General features: G+C 35.3%; 1 protein-coding gene across 7 annotated transcripts; it reads left to right on the forward strand.

Annotated features, from left to right (window-relative positions):
- Positions 424-17,537, forward strand: LOC109839102. 7 transcript variants are annotated; one of them, XM_020407557.1, is made up of 11 exons: positions 424-805; positions 2,722-2,766; positions 8,241-8,468; positions 9,419-9,540; positions 10,851-10,911; positions 11,528-11,716; positions 13,496-13,603; positions 14,137-14,365; positions 14,915-15,160; positions 16,779-16,869; positions 16,982-17,537. In XM_020407557.1, exons 1-10 carry the CDS (start codon positions 674-676, stop codon positions 16,859-16,861), a joined length of 1,443 nt encoding a protein of 480 aa, XP_020263146.1. In that variant the 5' UTR covers positions 424-673; the 3' UTR covers positions 16,862-16,869; positions 16,982-17,537. The 7 variants fall into 7 exon arrangements, with proteins under 7 accessions (XP_020263146.1, XP_020263235.1, XP_020263193.1 ...); XM_020407646.1 differs by having other exon boundaries at positions 426-805; positions 11,576-11,716; XM_020407826.1 differs by lacking the exon at positions 2,722-2,766 and adding an exon at positions 4,106-4,212 and having other exon boundaries at positions 736-805; positions 8,219-8,468.

Here is an 18,779-nt window from a genome sequence, read left to right on the forward strand (position 1 = left end):
AAGGGTCTTTTTTGGGGAATAAATTTTAAAAAGGGATGATTTTGAAAATTTATCCCATATTTGTTCTAAAATGGGTCTCAATCGCGACAAATCTCTCCTCCGACCCCAAAGAGCTTTCTTACTTCAATAACCTCGGGACTAGGTTCTAAGAATGGGCGTAAATGAGAGCGTCTCACGTGACTAAGTTTTTTGTGCAACATTCCGTGTTGAAAATAGATGTAGGTGTCTATGCGAAGCAAATTCAGACGAGAGAGATATTAAAGTGAGTACAAATTCTATCAAAACACCCGCATCTAAATATAGCATGAAGATCTATGTCAAATGCCGGATGGAGAGCTTGTGTGTGAAGTTACATTAAAGTTGAAATCATCCCGCCACCGTAAATGTGGTTGGATGGGATTTAATAACAATTGGGCTTAAAATTAAATCACATTTCGTAACATGGACATCGTGAGAGTAGATGGGTTTAGAAATAAATAGGTGGTAAGACTTTGGGTTTACAGTGAAACAAAAAAAAAACCCTTAAAATAGACGTGGATCTACTGCAGTGGCGCCAAGTGGTGCTCTTCGAAACAAGGGGCCCACTCCTGCTCCCGAGATTTCTCTCTCCATTCTCAAAACCCTTATTAAGATCGAGCCACGGGCTGATGAAGCAAAAAAAAAAATCTCTCTAATGGCGTTCCGAATCCTCGCAATCGCCGCTGCATTCTTCGTCTCCGTTAGGGTTTCATCATCGGGATCGGCGTCTCCAGCTGTCGTGTCTCGGATCGCCTTCGGTTCCTGCGCTAATCAGAGCGCTGATCAGGTAAATTCTTTCTTTCTTTTTTTTTTAAATTTTTTTAAGATTATACGGTTGTTCGACTTAGAGCAGACGACGTTCATGACACTAATTTGTTCGGCAGCAGAGAAGAAAGAGCACATATTTCTTTGAGGGCTAATGGGTAGAGGGTTTCATTTTTTAATTCTGTGTTGTTGTGTTTTCTCAAGGAGAACGATCCTCCTTTTATAGGGCCCAAACCCATTATCTTCATCCCTCATAGCCGCCCCTGGGAGATTTTCTCTCAACAAACTTATTTTTCGCGTTTTTCACAACTTTTTCACGTTTTTCACAACATGAGAGTAGTTGATTTGGTCACATAAGACCGAGTCAAGGTAACATCTCCCATTTGACCAAATTAACCAAGTGACATGCCTTCAACTATCCATGAGATCAGATGTTACTTCTTACCATTACTCCCACTAGTAACTTTTATTTCATTATGTATAAAATTTTTACTTGGACTTATTTATTTCTAAGTCCAATCAAACTTACATCTTTGATAAAAGATTCCGCTGGTATTTTTTTTATTAAAGGATCAACAATTATGTCTGTAGTAGAGATATAAGTCACTTTAACTTCTTCCTTTTCAACAATATCTCGAATATAGTGATACTGGATCTTATGTGTTTTTTTTTTGGAGCTATTCGTGCCGCTATTGATCAAGCTAATCACTGCTTGATTATCACAGTAAATATTAATAGGTCATTCTAACAAATTGAGATCTAGATCAATCAAAAATCGTCTTATCCAGACAACATCTGTAGTTGTCATACTGCAAGCTATATATTCAACTTCTTGCGTATATCTAGCAACACACTATTGTTTCTTGCTACTCTAAGAAATAACTCCTCTAAAGATGAATAAGTGTTCCGAAATGGACTTTTCATCATCTTTATCACATCCGAAATCAGCATCGGAATAACCGAGGAGATCAACCGAATCTGCTTCATAAACTAATCTATGAGTCAATATACATCTGATATACTTCATAATTCTTTTAATAGCTTCCCAATGTGCTAATCCTGAATTATTTTGATATCGACTGACTAGACTTACATCATAAGCTATATCAGGTCTGGTACACAACATTGCATACATCAAACTTCTAATTGCTCGAGCTTAAGGTACATCTAATGGTTTTTGCCCATCTCCAGGTTTTGCTCTTTACATAATCTCTTTCCCATTCTCCATTCCAAACCTTTTAAAAATTGATCTTAAATATTTTTCTTGTTTTAAACTTAGCATTGTAGATTTTCTATCTCGAATTATTTAAATTCCAAGAATATATGATGCATCTCCCATGTCTTATCTCAAACTTTTCGCTAAGATCTGCCTTGATTTTATTCAATATTTCTATATCATTTCTAGCAAGCAATATATCATCCACATATAAAGATATTATAGTAAATTTTCTTTCACTTTTCAAGACATATACACAATTATCTAATTTATTTTGAATAAAATCATGTTTAGTGATTGCATCATGAAATTTGAGATATCATTGTCTAGAAAACTGTTTTAAATCGTAAAATAATTTTATTAATTTGTAAACTTTATGTTCCTGTCATTTCACCTGAAAACCTTCATGTTGTTGCATATATATTGCTTCCTTCAACTCTCCATTAAGGAATGCAGTTTTAACACCCATTTGGAATAACTCCATATCAGGATAACAATAGCCAAAATGATTCTAATGGATGTAAATTTAGCTACAAGAGAATACGTCTCCTGAAAATCTATTTCTGCCTTCTGGTTGTAACCCTTAGCAACTAACCGTGCTTTGAATTTATTAATAGATCCATCAACACGATATTTCTTTTTAAGCACCAATTTGTATCTTATGGTTTTTCTATTTTCCGGTAGATCACATAACTCCCATACATTATTATTTTTTTCTATAGAATCAAGTTCTTCTCTCATGGGTTCTAGCCATAAAGCTGATTCAGGTGATTTCATCGCATCAGAGAAGGTTAAGAGATCTTGTTATTCTATATTTGTATCGACCGAGAAACAAGATGACTCACATGAATATAAATAGTAATCATCCATCCATGAAGATTGTGTTCTTAGTCTTTGGTTGCCTACAATCGGTTGATAAGGTACATTATTTGTCATATGTATTTCATCATTTTTAAGGTTAGGTTCATTCACAATATCAGGGTCATTAGTGGGAACTACATCTTAATAATTATCATCTATTACAGTTAGAGATTCTGTTTCCTCTCGAACTTGTTCTTCTTCCTCTAGGTTCTCTAGAAATGTAGCATCTCTGTTTTTAATGACCATTTTTTTATTGTAGAACTTATAACCTTTTGTCTTTTCTAAATACCCTATGAATCTACACTTTATTATTTTAAAATCCAACTTATCTCTAAGTTGATATGGAATGAGAACATGGACTATAGATCCCCACTTCTTGAGATGACTCAGATTAGGTTTTCTTCCATTCCATAGTTCATAATGTGTAGATACAACTGATTTGGTGGGAATTCTATTTAAAATGTAGTTTGCAGTTAATAACGCTTCTCTCTAAAAAAATTTAAAGAGACCAGAATGAGACAACATGCATCTAACTACATTAAGTAATGTTTTGTTCTTTTTTCAGCAACATCATTCTGTTGTGATGTGTACGATATTGTTGTATGCCTTTTAATTCCATGCTGAATGCAACAACTCTCAAATTCTTTGGAGTTTTATTCCCCACCTCTATCAGTTCTTAAAATTTTAATTTTCATTTCAAGTTGGTTTTCGACTTCTGACTTATATCTCTTAAAGCAGTCAAGAGCCTCTAATTTGCTAGATATAAGATAGATGTGTGCAAACTTGGAATATTCATCTATAAAAATAATAAAATATTCTTTATTACTATGAGTTTTGACACTTAGGGGACCACAAATATCCGAGTGTATCGACCTTAAAAGTTTATTGACTCTTTGTCCGCCAATAAAAGGTTTTTAGTCATTTTACCAGTTAAATAATGTTCACATGATGACGATTGAGCATTAGATAGTGCAAAAAGTAAGTTTATTCTGATAATTTTTTTTTATTTTTAAAATAGTAGCATGTCCTAGTCTAGAATGTCACAATCCAGACTCAGAAATATAACAGGACAAGTAGTTCAAATTCAAAATTTTATTATCAAAATTATTACAAACTACTGAAAGAATGAATAATTCATGCTCGGATACATATTTTTCCATAGCATACACTTTATTATTTTTCCTATAGAAATTCGGTTATTGTAGAACCTAACTTCCAGTTTTTTCTTCATCAAACTGAGAACAGAGATCAGATTGCGCAGAATTCCTGGTGCATAGAACACATCTTTGAGGACAAGAACACTGTTCCCAAGATCCAATTTATACGAACCAATACCTTCTACATCGAGATAGGTATTATTTTTCATATAGATTCTCTTTTCTCCTATCTTCAACTCGGTGAATTCTGTAACTCCATTCTTATCATTTGCGATATGTCTGATCGCACCGGAGTCGATCCACAAACCGCTGATATCCGTCATCACAACATTGCATTCCGTCACACCGATGAATTCTCTTTTGCTAGTACCCCTTTGTTCTATATGCTTATAGCCTCCCTTATTCTCCTGTTTTTCATCTTGCGGGCAATTGGACTTGAAATGGCCGAACTTTCCACAATTATAGCAGGTTCCGTGGGATACTTTCTTTCTCTTGAACTACTGTGATTTCGGTCCTCGCGGTTGTGATTTGCTAGGATCAGGATTTTTATAGCTTCTAATATTATGCCTCAGGCGGACATAATTCAGCTCTTGTTACACTATATTCTGTTCTGATTCTTTCCTATTGGCTATTAAGTCTTGTTCTATCGCTATGTATATAGAAAGATCAGTGACAGATTTAATGGCAGAGTTAATTCTTAATGTGGTGGCAGCCACAATAAGGGAAAGGGGTAGACTATTCAAAATGGTTGTCACTTGCATTCTTTTCAGGATTTCGATCCCAACAGTGGATAAGTCCTTAGTCATGGCAGTCATCTTATTTATATGCTCTATGACATTGTCTCCCTCTTACATACGACAAGAATTATATTTATGCAAGAGGGGTTAAATGTTAACTTTAGAGGCGGTGTCGTATTTTTCTTTTATGGCATTCCACATGTTCATGGAGTCTTATAAGTTTTAAAAACTTTGATTAAGTTATCTTCCATGAACATGAGCATAATGTTTTTTACCTTTTTGTCTTTCGACTTTCACTATTCAAACCCTTTCTTTTCCTTAGTTGTAGATTTATCAGTAAGGGTTGGAACAGTGGTTTCGATTACATCATTGATATTGTCATGAATAAGAGCATATTTTATTTTTCTATACCACATGTCATAATTACTGTTATTAAATTTGTCAATTTTTTATAGTTCTGATAGAACGAGTTTACTAGCCATTCGGTAGAGAACTAAAGCTAAAATCTAATTTAAAATATGTATAAAGTTGGTATACTAAAAATAGAATAAAGTTAGATAAAATAAATAAATTAAAAGAACCTAATTCTTGTGAGTTGAGAAAGGAAGCTCCAATTAGAGCGAGATCATCACTAAGTGGCGTTGACCGAATGATCATTTGTCGAAGTTATGACGCCGTGAGGACGAGTCACCTTCCCCAGATGCAGCGGTAGTGAGACTCGTCGACCTTAACCTTGACCTTGAAGATGTAGGCCACATGATAGGAGTAGGTCTTGAAGGTGTAGGTGTAGGTCAGGCTTTGAGAAATTTTAAAAAATGGGTTGTGACAAGACTTGACAAAATAGGTTATGAATAGGCTAGATTAGGATATGAAACAGTAGGCTAGTAAAAAGAGGTTAGATCTAGGCTATGAAACAATAGGCTGGATGTAGGCCGGGTATGAACAGGAGGGTTATGAATGCAGAGTACTGAACAACCAGGCCCAGCCTGGATGTAGGACCGAAAACAATAGGTTGGATGTGGGACGGATGAGCTTTATGGCTAAACCTCAACAGAGAGTGTTTCCTCTTCAAAGAGTAGGCTAGCTCAACAGAGAGTGCTTCTTCAAGAAGTTGGAGAAAGAGAGCTACTTCTTTATTAGGAAAATGGCAGTGGGATTCGTAGATGATGGAGAACCTTCTGCTCTGATACTAGTGTTCGACAACAGAGAAGGAAAAGAAAGAGCACGGATTTTTTGAGGGGGCTCCGGTAATGGGTAGAGAGTTTGATTTTTTAATTATGTGTTGTGTTTTCTCAAGGAGAACGATCCTCCTTTTATAGGGGCCAAACCCATCATCTCCACCCCCTCATAACCGTCCTTTTGAGATTTTCTCTCAACAAACTCATTTTTCACGTTTTTCACAACTTTTCCATGTTTTTCACAACATGAGAGTTGTTGATTTGGTCACACAAGACCGAATCAAGGTAACATAATTATGATTGAGCTCTATTATGGTTCAATCCTTACTTCGTACTTACGCCCCAAACTATTGAATTTGTCCCTTAATACCTCTTGAATTATTTTTTGTCTCGCTTTGGCCCCTAAACTATTAATATCAGGTTCATGTTTACCCCTTGAACTATTTTCAGCCTCACCTTACAGTCTGAACTATTAAATTCGTCCCTGCATTCCCTCTAAACTATCAAATTTAGTACCTAATAGCCATCTCTGGCTAATTACTTCATTGGTGTTTTCGTTAAAATTATGAGAAGTGATAGTTGAGGGGGCGGTGTGGGACCAAAATAATTCGGGGGGCAAGATGCAATGATTTCAATAGTTCAATGGCCATCTAAGCACTAAAAATATATCTTTTTTCTTTTGGTTGGGGATTAGGGTTTTTTTTTTGTGTGAGTGTGCTTTTTTGTTTTTGTTTTGTTTTTTTTTTTTTTTTTTGGGGGGGGATAGCCCAGGGGGTAAGAGTAGGGACTGGGGTCATAAATATAAAGCTGTAAGTTTGCACTTATGGTATTAGTTAATGACATAAATCTGTTGTAAACTTAGGTGGATAAGAGTTCTTGTCCACCAACTTTTTATTCATTGATTTTGCTTTGAGACTTGTGCTAACATGTTATACACATCAAGACACAAAACTCAGAGATAGCCGTGATGTGTAGCATGAAGCTCAAAGAAAAATTGTAGCACGAAGCTCAAAGCAAAATCAAGAGATGAAAATCAAGAGCTTTACTGTTCTTTTTTAATATTAGTTCCTTGAATTTAAATTTTTTTGAAATAAGTCCCTCGAATCATTGAAATTTTTGTTAGGCCATAAACTCTTATATCTTGCTACCACTAGTCTTGATTGGAGGGACTAGTTTGAAACAATTTATAAGAAATGGTGGACCTAATAGCAATTTGAATGATTTTAGGGGCTAATGTAGAAATAACTTATAAAAAATTGGGGGACCTAATAGCAATTTCAATGATTTGAAGGACTAATTTCAAATTAAAGACTTAATGGACTAGTGTTGAAAAACTCTCTTTTATTTTTTTGCATTTGACATAGCTGTAAGGGTTTATGATTGGAATATATGTTATGTAATAAAGGGTTCCCCCTAGAAACCACCTTAAAAATTGAGTAATTCTACTAAAACCACCTTTAAATTTCAACTTATACAAAAACCACCTTTAAAGTAGATTTGTGTTGCAGTCAACCACCTCATAGTCAATTTCTCACTAAAATCCAAAAATACCCTTAAAAACTCACATTCAAGGCACGCGACTCATTTTGTTAATGTTTAGGTCTAGTTAGGATACAAGTCACATATATTGAACGTGATTTTTTTAAGGTTTTTTTTTTGTTTTTTCAGTGAAATTTTGACTATGAGGTGGTTGATTGCAACACGTCACTTTAAAGGGTGGTTTATGTATGAATTGAAATTCAAAGATGGTTCTTGTAGAACTACCCTTTTTTTGGTGGTTTCTCTGAAAAAACCCCTATAATAAACACTTTACTAATTAGGATGTATCTTTTTGAGTCAAGTCGCATGCTTCTCTTGTATACATAGAAGTTTCCCCCTTTCTGCACTTACAGGAGGCTTTTAAAACCGTTGGAGATGAAATTTGACAACTTTGTTAATTGTTATTAACTGGATATATATGCTGATTTTCTAATCTGAGTCAGGAATTTGCATAGATAATGATCTAGTCTTCCATTGTGCATATTGTGATATTCTTTGTGGATGAGATACTTCTCAGTGAGTCATATCATTATCCACCACATATATGAGCAGCATTAGCACGCTTGCTTGTCTGACGTGAGGTTGGTAATCAACCCTCATGGTTTTTCTGCTTGAAAACTGTTATTTACTTATTATTTAATTTTAGTTTCAGGATACATGTTCTTCTACCTGTCTTCTCTGACACAAAGCTTTAATTTGCTGCATTCTTTTTGTCTTTTTATTTGTTATTTGGTTTTTAATTCGCAGAATGCATGTTGATGACTTGCAGCCTATATGGAATGCCATAATTGATTTTGATCCCCAGCTTTTTATTTGGTTGGGGGACAATATCTATGGAGATAATCGACGTCCTTTTAGCATTCTTGGGAAGGAGAGGACTATTGGTCCTTGGAAAAATGTGCCAAGATTCTTCCCATCGTCAGAGGAGCAGTTGAAGAAGAGCTATGAGATAGCGAAGAGCAATCCAGGATACTCTGCATTAAGACGACGGAGTAAGGTATCTTAACTTCTTCTCTAGCCACTTCAATTTTGTATGTGTAGATAGCTCATTATTTTCTTTAAGGAGTACGAAGTTGTTGCACCTAGCAACGTAGCATTGCTCTTCACGTCTGACCTATACGAAGCACCAGTCCTTCAACTTTTTTGGAAAGAGAAGCATTAGCATTACCATACGTGCCATGAAAATGATAAATTAAATGCTACCTGTAGTCACTAAAGCTTTCGTCCAAGTAAATCATGGAGAATCCTACTCAAATGTGCAAAAGATCAATTCAGGGGGAAAAAATAGTGGCTCACTATTGCAACAAAAGGGGCAGGGAATGTGGGGACTATCTAACAGCTACTATGAGTTGGAATCACTTTCAGAGACTGTTACCGTGATAACATGGATAGTAGATGAGCCTCTGTGATGAGGATTGGATGAAGGGCTCTGATATGGAACCACAAATTGTTTACCCATGTCATAATCAAGGAGATACATAAACGTCTGGCACATCAAGACGCAATATCTATTATGTGCCTCAATATCTTGATGTCAAATAGTATTTATGTTCTTGGAAGCCCCTGACCTTTGAATGCTTATAATAACAGATTGAGGTAGCACTAATGTCAATGAAATAATAGATTGAATGTAACATGTCAACATATGTTAGGCCTCTGATGGTTGCTGTGAGAAGCCAGTCATCATCAATGGCTGTTCAGCCTGTTCTAATCTCTATTGTCTAGTAGTTGAACATTTTTCCTTTTCTTGCATCATTCCTGTCATTAGTTTATTATGCATTTTTTTTGCTTATATCTTTTGGTTGCAATGTGTGCTTTAACTACCAGCCATTATATATGTTCTTTAAATCCATCTCGCAGTAAAAAACATCATATTTATCTTCTGTCATTTTGTAATTTTTCTTCATATACTTGGTTTATATTATTAGCATCAACTGAAAATTGCAGGTTATTGGAACATGGGATGATCATGATTATGGACTAAATGATGCAGGGAAGGAGTTTAGTGGGAAAGATACAAGCCAAAGACTCCTCTTGGATTTCTTAGATGAAGCTGAAGATAGCCCTCGGTGAGTGCTTCAAATAGACTCCATAAATCTTTCATAAATTTTATTTAAATATAAGCATGGCAGATGGCACTTGGAAGCTATAATTTAGAGACATCCTTGCGAGGACCCATGTCAACATGCATTCATGTGACAAACACGCCGCCTTTATTAAAATCTAGAAAGAGGGACATGGTATGAGGGGGAAAACATAGGTATCTACATCAGCTATATTATTTAAGCAAACTGTTACCAAACACCTTCTTGATAATATTGAAGTTTAACACTGGGGGTGATTTCTTGCTACAGAAAATAAAGTAACTTATGGTAGGCTTGAATATTGTGCTTCTTGAACAAAGCCATTATCCAGTGTCATTCTGTGTGGGTATGAGTATATATAGACACATGAGAATAGATATTAGAACATTGGTAGAAGACCTCAATCACAGCTGGTATTTTACGGTTCATTACATAGTCCCAGCAGAATCATTGTACGGTATGTCATTGATATTAACTGTCCACTTTAAGGGCTGACACCTTTGTAGTTTGTGTATTTTAATGTATTCTATACAGATCCCAGATGATAAATTTAAGTTGATATTTGATTGGTGGAGTTCATAATTCATCTTGGTTTGTGAATGTTTTTATGTTTATCTTCCTTGAAAATGGATAAAAAAGACTGTTCAAGAAATATTGTTATAGGATTACTATGTTCATTTATTGTTTAGATGAAAAATTAACTTGTTCAAAGTTCTTTTAGTTCTAGCAAATTTGATGCCTTTTGTACTACGTCATTTATAATGTATATAGAAGTAATATAAAAGCAGTATTTTACATCAAAGTAGCATAGTAAAATATATTACATGCTTAACATGTTTTCATTGTTGTACTTGTGGCATGTTGTATTTAATTTTTGAGTATTCCTGTATTTATGTAGAGTTGTATCAACTTGTAACATCATATTATCATGGCTTAATATGGTTGTAACATTGTATAATTTGAATGTTAAGATGGTACCTTTCCATAGTTTGATGAATATAAATCTTGAATCTTATATCGATCCTTGTAAATTTTTGTATATGGTTGTCATGTGATCTTCATCTTTATGGTTTGGTTTATATTGTTATTACTTGTCCTACCAACTTTCTCTTGGATTCTGTGCACTTTGGCTGAAAATTTTCTCCCCATTTTACCCATTTGTGCTTGTGTTCTTGGTTACTTAAGATTGCATCTTACCCATATTTTTCAAAGCCTCTACGTGAAACATGTCTCAGAGTAGAATTTGTCGCAAGCATTACGTTGCTGCATTTGTCATTATGCCTTCTTTCTTGTAGGCGAAAACAAGCTGGTGTTTATGCTTCCTATTTATTTGGACCCACTGGGAAGCAAATAAAGGTCCGTAAGTGAAAATTCACTGCTGCCAGTTTATTTTGCTTGACATGTTGTTGACCACTGTCAGGAAATAGGTAATTTGCTTACTTGGGTTAACATGCAAGCATGCAACCATTATCATCATCTATGCCCCTTCACTTCACAATGGGTTTAACTATAGACCAAAATTCTGAATTGAAAATGCTATAGGCAACCATTGAACATATTTTATGATTTGGCTGTTTACCTGTGTCAATTCAATGCCAAATTCCTAGCTAAGGAATCCTTTGAAAGAGATGAGGCTCTCCGTAAAACTTTGAGACTATAAGTCTATGTTATGGGTAAAAGCTCAGAATATCTCCTTGATCAAGGAATAGCCTATATGAAGGAGAAAATAAGAACCACTCAGAGAACTGCATTTATATCCGAGGCACAATATTCAAGAGATCCGAGCTAAATCAATCCCTGCACTCTATCTCTATTATTGAAATTGTTTCATATGCTCACTGCTGTTATTACATTTGTGGAGTTCCTTGCAGTGTCAGTCATTTGTTCCCTATATATGAGATTTATTGTATAGAAAAAAAATTTATGTTTATAGTTCTGATATTGTATATCTTGTTGTATATGCTCCACCAAGCTGGAGGTGTGTAACATGCTAGCAATTACTCCGGATATGGCGTTGCAGGTTATTCTCTTGGACACTAGATACCATAGGGATCCATTTTTCAGTGATGGAAGTATATTGGGTGAGACACAATGGGAGTGGTTACAACAGGAATTAAGTGGTCCTGGATCAGAGATTACCATTATAGCATCTTCTATTCAGGTAATGGGAGAATGCATATTCCTTTCTAATGCACTTGCATGTTAGAAATTTATATATCTATAGAACAAACCTTTCTTAGTATCCAAAAGTAATGAATGATGTGACAGTTGTGCTTCTGAAGATACTTTGTTATAGAACTATTTTGGTGCAGAAGTAATTAAACATAGCTGCATAGCCATGACTGGTGCACTATGAAGCACGGACACGCATAACATGAAGCCGTGTCGTGTCGTGTCCGTGTCGGACACACGTGTCGAACACACGTATCCTATGTATTTTTTAGGATTTGCCTCGTGTCGGCGTGTCGGATGGCCGTGTCGGATCCGTGTCCGTGCTACATAGCTGGTGCATAAGAAATTAAACATGGTCCTTTTGGCATTTGCTAAATACTGTAAGTTTCCCTTTGGTGATCCCTACCACATTTCTAACTTGTAGTCAAATTGTCAATGGTGTTGTTACGAAGTAATCTTATAGAAACTGCGCACATGGAGCCAAATGTGGTATAGTTCCTGCGTGTAGAGTTTTATTTAATTCCCAGATGTCCAAAGCTATTTTGAAATAACAAAATAACTAACAACATATTGAAATAGTATACACTATATTGAATTTTTTTGAAATAACATGAATGCATTTTTTTCAATGCTGGTCACACCTATTAGACATAATACTTCTCTTTTATTTGGAGTTTTTAGAGTCTGATGTATCATTGTGTCATGTACTGTCATGTCTGTGTCGCCATGTCCGTGTCCATGCATCATAACTTCAAGTACTACGACTGAGTCCTATTAAAGCACGGTGACTATCATAACTTACCCTAGCATGAACACCAGATACTGTAACTAAATTTAACATCCCTATTTATAAACTACTCTGGTTACTCCTGTAGAAACTGAAATTAAACAAACTTAGCACATTTAACTTCAACATGCATCATAGATGTTCTTGAGGGGCATCAGAAACATTCTTTTGGTTGTATTTGGCCCATAGATGTATGTGTCTATATATATGTGTATGTATAAGGAGATTTTTAGCTGAGAAATACACAAATCAAAGATCCCATGCTATGTGGTCCTGTAAAGCAGGCGATTTTCTGACAAAAAGTTAGGAGGTTTGCTGATGTTCATACATCTGAAGGTTGTGGCTTGGATGAGTGCTATATCACAAACAAACTCGCCAGGGTTTGGAGACTGGTGATACAATAACACAACTGTTGCCCCAATCTTTATGCAGGAGGTTTATAGGAGAAAATCTCCTGAGTGGTATGCTAGAACATGTATTTCCCATCTAAAAATGTATGATATGTGCTACTTATATTCATGTCCTGATGTATGTATGTATGTATGAAAAATTATAAGGACTGAATATCTCAGGCACATGCATGCTCATGTATAAATGCATTTGAGTAACATATTTCATCTATCATGTGTTAATTTTTCAAGAGGAGGGATCACAATGAATGAAGATGGTCATTTTTTTATTAAATTTTTTATATATCTATGATAATGGTAATGATAATAACAAGTGAGCTTTATGTTATTCAGGTGTGTCGGAACAATCCTTTTTCCTACCACTGGATTGTCCTTTCTGACAGTTTTTTCAACTACTATGATATTGATGACAATAATATAAGTAAATGCATCATTGTTATTTGGGTGCATCCAAGTGATCATTTGGACTATTTTGGGACTGTCCTTTAAAAAGATTTTAGATATTTCTGGTGCATGTTGTCTTGTTTAATATACATGTAGGATTGCATCATTTCTTGCCTTCTTTGTTCAGGTTATATCAAATCTTTCTGCATCAACTGGTCCATATTTCTATGTGGAATCTTGGGGACGTTTCCCCAAGGAGAGGAAGAGACTATATGAATTGATAGCTGATAGTAAGGTATGCTTACTTTTATTTTGACATCATGTTCTGTGATAATATTTGAACTTTCAAGCTGATTATATAAATTGGTAAAGCCGTATTCTGCTTTTTATGACAGTTTTTCCATTATTTCAGAATGTACATTTGAACAACTGACGTGATATACCTAGCAAAATATGTTGTGGAAGAGGTTAAAGTTGGTCTTGTATTAGCATTAGTATCACACATAGCCATGGCTTAGTAATATTGTAACTCCAATGGCACACTTTTTAAGGTTTGCTTTTTCTGGGGCTTGAAATTAATAGTTTTTTGTTTCCTGATATAACCTTTAGCATAATCTTCACATGAGTTTTTTGTTCAAGTATCTTGATGAAATTTCAAGCATTGATCCTTTGTGTTTAGCATAATCTTCACATGAGTTTTTTGTTCAAGTATCTTGATGAAATTTCAAGCATTGATCCTTTGTGTTTTTAACATGCAGAGAAATGGAATCTTATTCAAGTATCTTGATGAAATTTCAAGCATTGATCCTTTGTGTTTTTAACATGCAGAGAAATGGAATCTTATTTATCAGTGGTGATGTTCACTTTGGAGAGATTGCACGTTATGACTGTGGTACTGATTATCCTTTGTATGACATAACGTCAAGTGGACTTACTCAGTCTGTCGAGAATGCTGTGCCCCAGCCACTACCTTTCCTTATTAGAGCTGCAGCATGGTTGATACCATCTACTCTGAGAGTCTATTCCCCAAAGTGCCGATACAAATCATGCACATATGGTATACTACTGTGAAAAACCATATGACTTATATATAAGATATTAAAATCATGCTGCATAGGGGGAAAAAATTAAAACCAAGCCTCATATGTGTTTATGTTTGTTCTATAAAACCTTTTCTCGGGAAATGCTTTCTAACATTGGTTCTTTTTTATATTGCTTGTAGTACAACTCTATGTCTGTCCGTAGCTACTCTATTAATATTTAATAGTGAGCCTCTACTTTGTCGTCTGAGACTGACATCCATATCAGGTTCCAAGTCATGGTTGCAAATGGAAACACCTTGCTTCACAAATTTATAGCACACTTCTATGTTCTAGTATATGCACAACTTTAATAGATTTGACATTTCTGGGTCTAGCAGTGAATCCATATTTAGATTTGGATGCAAGCTGGTATTAGACTTTTATTCTGGATTTCATCTCAGAAAGTATTAAATTAAGGGGAAACATGCTTACTGTTTCTCTATGTTCGTTTTAAGTTTAAATCTCTCTCATCATCCAGAAATAAACGTTTACTATGAATTAAGTTTTTTGATGGCTTTGTTCAGGCAAGCCAAACTTTGGAGTAATTGAAATAGATTGGGATGCAAGTCCACAAAGTATCAAAATCGAAGTGAGAGATGTGAATGGCAATCCTGTTACTGGGGTAGAGCTCTTACTTTCTGAGTTGCAGTCAGGATACACACACAAGACACTCTCAAGAGGAGTATATCAGAAGCATTGTACCCTTGAAGTTGACCTTCCATGGTTTCTCAGATATCGTCTTTCCTTTCTACTTTTTGGAGCTTTAATAGGTATGCACCTTTGCTTACTGACACTGTCATTTTGAAACTTTTAATTGAATATGTCAACCTTTTACTGAGCTACACCAGCGAGTAGTAGGATCCAGAGCAACCTAGCACCTTAATAGGACAAGGTTACTTGCTAATTTACGGAAACAATAGGTCAACTTATTCTCCTTTGTGAGGTCCTTTCTGCTTTAGTTCAACTGTTAGGGCGTTTAACCATACAAGATCACTCCTGATCAGAGTTATGATTTGTTTCCCGATTGACAGGATTCAAATAGAAAACCCTATCAGTATAATGTGCGTACAGATAGAAAATCAACCTGAACAGAATGGATTTTTTATTTGAACGACATATCTAAGGAACTACAAATCCTTTCAGTATATACTGTGTGTACCATGTTACTCCTCATTGACACACCAAATATTATTCTTTGTATTTTTAATGGGTTAATTGCTGATAGACCCCCCGTAAAATCGTCCAATAGTGGGTGGACCCACTCTACTTCTATTGGTGCGGATGATCCCCTGTGCTATTGCCCAAATGTGGATAAGACCCCTGAGTTTTTTTTTTTTTTGCTCTTTTAAAGAGTCAACAAAAAAATCACTCAGGGAGTATATCTGCATAAACAGAACTACAAGGGGTCTAGCCGCAGTTTGATCTATACTGCAGGGGTCTATCCGCAATTAACTCTTTTTTTGTTTGCATCAGATGGTTTCTTTGTATTAGAATTTTAAACCAAATGAAAAGATTCTTTAATGTAATAGTTCAAAAAGCTATTTACGTTATATCAAGTAGAAATGTATTTGGTATCTGAAGAAAATTCGTCATATTGAAAGAACCATATTCGAATTCGGTTTCATTGAAATTAATCTGAATTTAAAGAGATTAGACTAATTTAAACATGAATATCTCAATATTCAATTTAATTTGGTTCCAACTGAAATCTAGATCAAGCGCATAGTTATCACTATAGAAGTTTGAACCATTGGTTCACCTGTTTAGCAGGTCATAGTGTTGCTAGGAGGTTTGGGGGCCAAGATTTATATTTCTTGAACTGAAAATTCGACATATTATTTGAAGTAGTTCTTAAAAGATCTTCCAGAAATTTGTTATCAAATGTCTTTTTTTTTTTTTTTGCTTTTTGCAAAGAGAATTTTTATATCATGAACAAGAGAAATCTAGTTCTTCATAACGCTTGTGGTGTTTCTACATAATATTGTGGATGTGCCTTGCATATTTATCAGGAAACATGTTTACGATAAAATTTCCTCTAAGCTGGTGACATACATTGAGGCACTCACAATAAAGGTAATCTGTGTAATGAGGACTAGATAGGAAAACTTTCTTAATCAAGAACGGACTCTGGGAATGTGGATTTTGTTTCTGAAACTCAACTACTCTGTTGGAGTTTTTCACCAATCCAATTAGATGGTTACTCTTATAGGTTGTTTGTTTTCGCTATATGACATATCGATAACTACAGCAATATTTCAATGTCAAATATTTCAAGTGGTGTTCATTAAATAGCGGGGAAAAAACTCAATTTTTATTTTAATCTAGTGAATAGGAGGCATATTTTATGTTAATCTTATGTGTTTATAGTCAACATTCTCCTCATTTCAGGTGCAATTGTTGTTTTGATTCTGCTCACTGTCATTATGCTATCACTAAGCAAGAGATTTCTTAGGAAATACAAGATTGACTGATTGATGGGGTAAGTAATCATTTTGCGTTAAACGGCAATAATTCATTTGGTCCTCCAATTTTACCTGTTGTCTCGATATGTAATCTATTGTCGTTAAGTTGAATTTCATTCTCATTTGCAGGACGGCTCCATTTTAAACTCTATGCTTCCCCTCGAAGGTGGCATTTCATAATCTGTTACTTGCCTGATCCATGGATGCTTGTTGATGTGGTCTTAAAGAGCATATTTTGTTGCTATAGAAGTAGTAGTTAATCATGCAGCTCCTGCTGATCTCTCGTGCAAATACTTGGTATAAATCTACTTTACGTGCAAAACCACCTTGAAGGACAGTTGAGATTTTTTGACAGGCTTATGTTGAGCTCTCCATCAAGTGAAAGAGCAAAGTACAGGTGATCTATCACTATCTTGGATTATTACGTGGAAGCTTATATCGGATGCAAGGGAATGCTAAAACTACTGGGAGCGTAGGCAAACTTCTAATGGAAGTTGGAAATCCTTACTTTTATTTGTAAGCTTATTGACACTGCCGAAATTTTACACACTCTTCTTGTGCCACCTGCAAAATTTCTTGCAATGAGCCTGGATGATTAAGTTATCTAAGATTAGTAGGATGCTGACTACGGAATGTTCCTGTTTAGTTGTTCTTTAGAGAGGATTTTGTTGTGTTTCCTAGTAAATTTACTGTACTGCCGCGTGAAAATGACCAACAAGACAAACTGAACCAACCAAAAGCTGACTGGAGCTACTTGAAGCAGTTAATGAAGAAGCTAAGCAAAAAAATATGTCACTGCAACTAGAGAGATTCAGGGTTTGAGCTTTCTTCTTTATTCAAGTAGATAGGTGCTCTTTGTCTACTGAATTTTTTGACCATTGATTTTGCTTTGGGATTTGTGCTACTATGTGATACGCATCCAGGTATGCATCTCAAAGATAGTATCGATGTGTAGCACGAATCTCAAAGCAAGATCAAAAGATTAAAAAGTTGGCGGACGAAAGCTCATATCCACTCAAAGTTTTTTTCTAGCTTTATAGTGTATGCGTGTGTGTAACTCAAATATTTAATCCTTTGCTTTCTCATCCTTGTCTAAGATTATTAGCGGATGAATTAAGCAGAAATCTAGATGGATACCTTACCAAAACTTGCATATTTTGGGACGGTAGGAGAAAGGAAAATCATCGGTCAGTCAGAATGCTTAAGAAGAAAAGCCGAGTTTTAGAATTGAAAAAACTATTCAGTGGATCGTTTGCCTGATAATGGGGTGCTTCAAGAAAATAAGAATTCCAAAAGCCCTCGTGCGCTCATATCGAATTTTTTTTTGCTTTACGCTATAAAATAAAAGGAAAAAATTACAAAATAAACTTATTTTGCTAAATATTTAGCAAAATAAACCTCTTTTTAGCCAACAGACCAAAAAGAGGTCGATTTTCGCTAAACAAACCATTCGAAACATACGGGACTACTAGCTAGTCTCATATGTTTCGAATGATCTGTTTTGCAAAATCAACTTTTTTTTAGCCGGTTGGCAAAAAAGAGGTCTATTTTGCTAAATATTTAGCAAAACAGATCTATTTTGCAAATTTCTTCAAAATAAAAATATGTAACCTTTTGAATCACCAGCTTTCTAGTGGAGACAGTCGGGAGAGTTGTTTCACCCGAAATCAATAGTACGAGCAAGCAGAGTACAGAGTATGAGAGATTACGTTTGAACTTTTGCTTTACGCTACAAGATAAAGATAAATGATCTTCGAATCACCAGCCATCGAGTGAGGGACAGCCAAATGAGTAGTTTTGCTAGAAATAAAAAAATAGAGTGCTGCTACGGGGACCCAAAATATGGGACCAAGGGAGGGGACAAGTAAAGTGTCCCCTCCCTATTGCATAATGAGTTGGCATGACCAACTCATTATGCAATAGGGAG

The sequence above is a fragment of the Asparagus officinalis genome, chromosome 1 (assembly GCF_001876935.1).
Source record: "Asparagus officinalis chromosome 1, Aspof.V1, whole genome shotgun sequence".
Lineage (NCBI taxonomy): Eukaryota > Viridiplantae > Streptophyta > Magnoliopsida > Asparagales > Asparagaceae > Asparagus > Asparagus officinalis.

Bases quoted from the DNA above. Each gene is read 5' to 3' on its own strand.
- LOC109839102 (XM_020407557.1), top strand. From the start codon at position 674: ATGGCGTTCCGAATCCTCGCAATCGCCGCTGCATTCTTCGTCTCCGTT. The intron at 8,469-9,418 runs GTATCTTAACTT...TGAAAATTGCAG, and splicing joins CATTAAGACGACGGAGTAAG to GTTATTGGAACATGGGATGA. The intron at 10,912-11,527 runs GTCCGTAAGTGA...TGCTCCACCAAG, and splicing joins CCACTGGGAAGCAAATAAAG to CTGGAGGTGTGTAACATGCT.